We start from the raw sequence: 4,346 nt of genomic DNA, 5'->3' as shown, positions 1-4,346 counted from the left end.
GTTCAATAAAATGGTATGATTTAATTATATTGCTGAATTAAACGATTATTTTTGTTTTTACATGCAAGATTTAAATTAGTACTAATATGAATACCCGGCCTCCTCTGCCCCGGCAATATATAAAAAAAAATCAGAAAGGTTTGTCCCTTGGTGTAGGCAGGGATGTGTACACATCCCTGGTGTAGGGAAGGTGTTTAGCCCCGTACCATCTGTACCGGTCACATTCCGGTACTAAATTCAATATATATTTTAATATATCTACTTTATGTTTATGCCTATTATCATTGTTGACATTTAATTGTAAATGTATGACGGGAGAAGGCTGTGATAAATTGTAAAAACTTGTGCCCCATCCCTTGTTCAATTTTATTGGCAACAAATAAATGTTTAAAGCTAAATAAATTCAAATTCTGAATATTAGCAAGTGTGCAATTAACTTCTGATGATGAATAATTATTGTTCTATAAGTTTGAATATGGACTTAGAAATCATATAACTTGGTTGCATAGTGCGGGGAAGAAGTTGCAGCTGCCTAACGGCCCCTCTCTGGGGACCCCTTTGGAAACCGTTTTATCTCGCTCAGATCACTCAGTGTCAATAAAGTATCCGTCCTGTCTTTGGATTCCCAGAGTTTACATTACCCAACCTCGCAACCTGTTACAAATATTTTTGTAATTGAAAAAACAATTACGAAAGTATGTAAGAAAATGGTTGTTTTACAAGGATTTGATACCGATATTATTGCCATTCGACGAGAACCTGGTACGATAGCTATCAATTCTTGAAACTGTTTTCTGACTGACCCTACCACTGATATCTAAACAATCCTCATCCCTGAGTGATACATTGTACATGTAGATTATGCAATTATTTCGTAGTTGAAAAGGAAAGCAACGACAAGAAATGCAAAGTCGATGGAAGTTATGTTTGAAAGTAATGAAACGTTAAACTATCCGCTGTCTATCAGTCTTTGTTTTTTTGTTGAAGAGGATACAATTTTACTGCGTTGCAGCCTTATTATAACAATACCTACACAACTAATGGGCTTAAGTTGGATTACTGATACCGGTTCACTCAAAGATTTTGCATTATCTGCAAATCCAATAGCTTATTTATGTTTTAAAATCTTTCTAATATTTGTCCAGTGTTTTACTGTGCCCGCTGTAATCATACGAATTTAAAATCATCATTTTTGTAAAATGATAAAAATCCTAACAATGAATATTTCCATGCCTAAAAAATCAACAATGTTTAGTTGTATCAAAGTTTTACAAAATAATGTACTTATCAATATTTAGTTGAACTGGTGATACATGCAAGAGTAATTAACCCAGATAGTCCCAATAATACAAGTACTGTTACCGACCTAAAATCTAATTATGTGGTTCTGTTGCATGTGCGTTATTAGCTGTACTGTGATGTAGATAGTTGCTGTATTTCTATTTCTAAATCGGCATAATATTGTTGTATTGAAAATTATTTCAGTTTCCTTTTCAACTTTTATATCTATACATATACCCTGTTTTGATTGAAAGATAAATGTAACAGCCGAAGCTTTGGTCTTTTAGTGTAAATGACAAGTCATGTTTTATATTCGAAATTATCAATATATTTTTTACTGTTTTGTATTTTCTTACCTATAACTAGACAATTAATTATTTGTAATAAATATTTTACAACAATTATGTAGCATTTTTTTAATAACTTATACTTATCTCTCTTGCTGGCCCAGATGTAAGCGCGGGGGTCAGGGGTCTTACTGTGGGAGGAAGCCAGAATACCCAGTAAACAAGAGGCCCTACAGTATTTATTTTTGTTGTTGAAATATGTACCAATTTAAGTAAAAAATAGTTAAGTATAATGGCAGCCAAATTGTATTTCTGATCGACCCGAAAAATAACAACACTTTGTCAGGACCATGAGTCGATCATTCCTACCAACTTTCAGTTCAATCAACTTAGCAGAACCTGACTTAAAGTTTGAAATAGATTTTCAAAATGGCGGCCGTGGCGGCCATATTGGATTTCTGATTGACCTGAAAAATAACAACACTTTGTCAGGACCATGAGTCGATCATTCCTACCAACTTTCAGTTCAATCGGCCCAGCAGAACTTGACTTTAAGTTTGAAATGTAAAATGTTAACGGACGACGGACGAAGACGGACGAAGACGGATAGCAATAGGTCACTTGAGCTAAAGCTCAGGTGACCTAAAGCTCAGGTGACCTAAAAACCCATGTGGTCATGCAGGTGACCCCGGCTGCCTTGGTGAATGGCAAGTGTGCTATCCACTGCGCCACCCAACCAACCAGTTTTAATAAAGCATATATATACAAGTATGTTTAAGTCGTAAGATCGTGTTTAAGCTTCTCTTTAATACAGAAATTGCATGTATCTTTTGTATCACTGCGTGTAATTTTGAATAGCCATAGATTTGCCTGTTTTACAAACTTTTTGAAATATCCATGGGGGAGATTACACGTGCTAGGAATTGAAATGTGTGTATATACTGACCACAAGGGGAACATGACACTTCAAATGGCATATTTTAAATTGTTCTTTCAGATGAAATCATCAGATCATAGAAAATAGGAATTGTTAAAAATGCTGAATTTCAGTGTTCAAAATTGGGAACCTTATGACAGGTTTCTTTATCATTACATTCATAATGTTAATATATGTAAAAATTATAAAGATGATATGACATATCATCAACAGAAAAGGCGTGGGTGGTTCAAATACTTCTACCCGGCTCCTCCTGTCCTGCTGCTTCTGGTTCTACGGGGCTCTAATTAAATGAACAACTGATACGAGAGAGTTTCGCCTCAGAAAATCAGAATCGTCGTATTTTAAGTCTAAAGAAATGAATGAATGGTCAAACCTAAAGATCATCATCACATCGTGTTGGATTATTCACTTCTGGTTTAATTCACGTGCACGTAAACCTGTAGGTAAATGTGAAAAGTTACGTACAGTTTCGTGAAACACCCCCTATGTTACGTGCACATAAATATTTACAGGTACCCGTACATTTATGTACGCGTCATGAAACAGCACCAAGATGTCCTTGTTCACCAAATTTGGTTACTCTAGGTGAAATAGTATACAGTAGAAGATATATATGCCCCGGACAAACCTTTTCAAAAGTAAAGGTCAAATGTCAAGTCATAGTGACCTTTTACTTCACTCTGCCATCCCAAGATGTCCATGTACACCAAATCTGGTTACTCCAGGTGAAATAGTTTAGAAGATATGTTACGTCCAAACTTCTTGCATGGACGAAGTGCAAACCTATACTCTCCCCCCCCCCCCCCCCCCCCCCCGGAACCAGGGTGGGGGACTAATTACCCATGCCCCCCAACGCCCAGAGTTATTTTGGTGGCAAGCTCTCATCTCCTGATCCCACCTAGTCGCCTACTACAAATCAAAAGCATTTGGCAGAAATTTGAGGAAATTTAGAAACCGAATAAAAGCTTCCGAGTGCTTGTTCTTCTAAAAACATCCCTTTTTTCTCTAATGAGTTTACTATTTCAAAATATATACATACTTTTGAATACAACAATCTGTTCTTCCACTATTGCCTATGTGTGTCTCTCCATAGACCTGAGAAGAAAGACAGGTGACTTTAAGCGTTACTGTAGTTATCGCAATCAGCTGTCAAATGTCAAAGCACACGTGCTGTACAGTAACTCAATACAGCTGATGGTTTGTCAGTTTCCTTATTTCGAATTTATTCCAAAAAATAAAACGTGTTAAAAAATGTCATTCAAACATATCTCCGATAATATAACGTTACAACATTTGTGTAGGTCTTTTGCCATTATGGTGACAGCTAGGGAATACACAGCTGCATGACCAGGTCGCCAGTTTGACAGGTCGCGTTTAATATCAGGGTGATGTTGAACTGGTGAATATATTACTAGGGAAAAGTAAAAGTTACTTTGTGTACTCACCGCCATGACAAGTTCGAAAGGGTATTTATACACCCGTACGGGTGACTGGTACGTCTGCACCATCACGATTTCTGAATAATCCGGCCCACTCGATCGTCCCGAAACGATCAACACTCACGTCGCATCTAGAGCCTAACAACACGTCACTTGTGTGGTTTTGTTACAACAAAATATAGTCCATCAGTTCAAAACAAACAAAGTTTAAAAAAAATATTTGTGCCGAATAAAGTAAAAAGAAACAGAAGAATTTTGATAGCAATTAGATGTGATAGGTTGTCATTGCACAATACCATGTAGAAAAATAATATTGGTTTATGTGTTTAACAAATTAGTCCGCGTATAAGGGAAATAACTCTTCAACTTATGATAATAAGGTATCACACGCATAAATAG

At 36.4% G+C, this 4,346-nt stretch overlaps 1 protein-coding gene across 4 annotated transcripts in view; it reads right to left on the bottom strand.

Moving 5' to 3' along the window:
* Positions 1-4,087, bottom strand: part of LOC110447463 (SEC14-like protein 1) — a 29,905-nt gene extending 25,818 nt beyond the window's left edge. For all 4 annotated transcript variants that reach the window (XR_002462594.1, XR_002462595.1, XR_002462596.1 and 1 more), the window contains exon 1: positions 3,954-4,087. Coding sequence is in view for 1 of the 4 variants with exons in the window: in XM_021493174.1 (XP_021348849.1) it covers positions 3,954-4,016 (63 nt within the window). In the remaining 3 variants the exon portion in view is untranslated. The remainder of the gene's footprint in view (positions 1-3,953) is intronic.
* Between the last annotated feature and the right edge of the window lie 259 nt (positions 4,088-4,346).

The sequence above is a fragment of the Mizuhopecten yessoensis genome, unplaced genomic scaffold (assembly GCF_002113885.1).
Source record: "Mizuhopecten yessoensis strain PY_sf001 unplaced genomic scaffold, ASM211388v2 scaffold3427, whole genome shotgun sequence".
Classification (NCBI taxonomy): Eukaryota; Metazoa; Mollusca; class Bivalvia; order Pectinida; family Pectinidae; genus Mizuhopecten; species Mizuhopecten yessoensis.
Note: the sequence above shows the minus strand (reverse complement) of the source record. Positions and strands in the feature narration are given on the sequence as shown.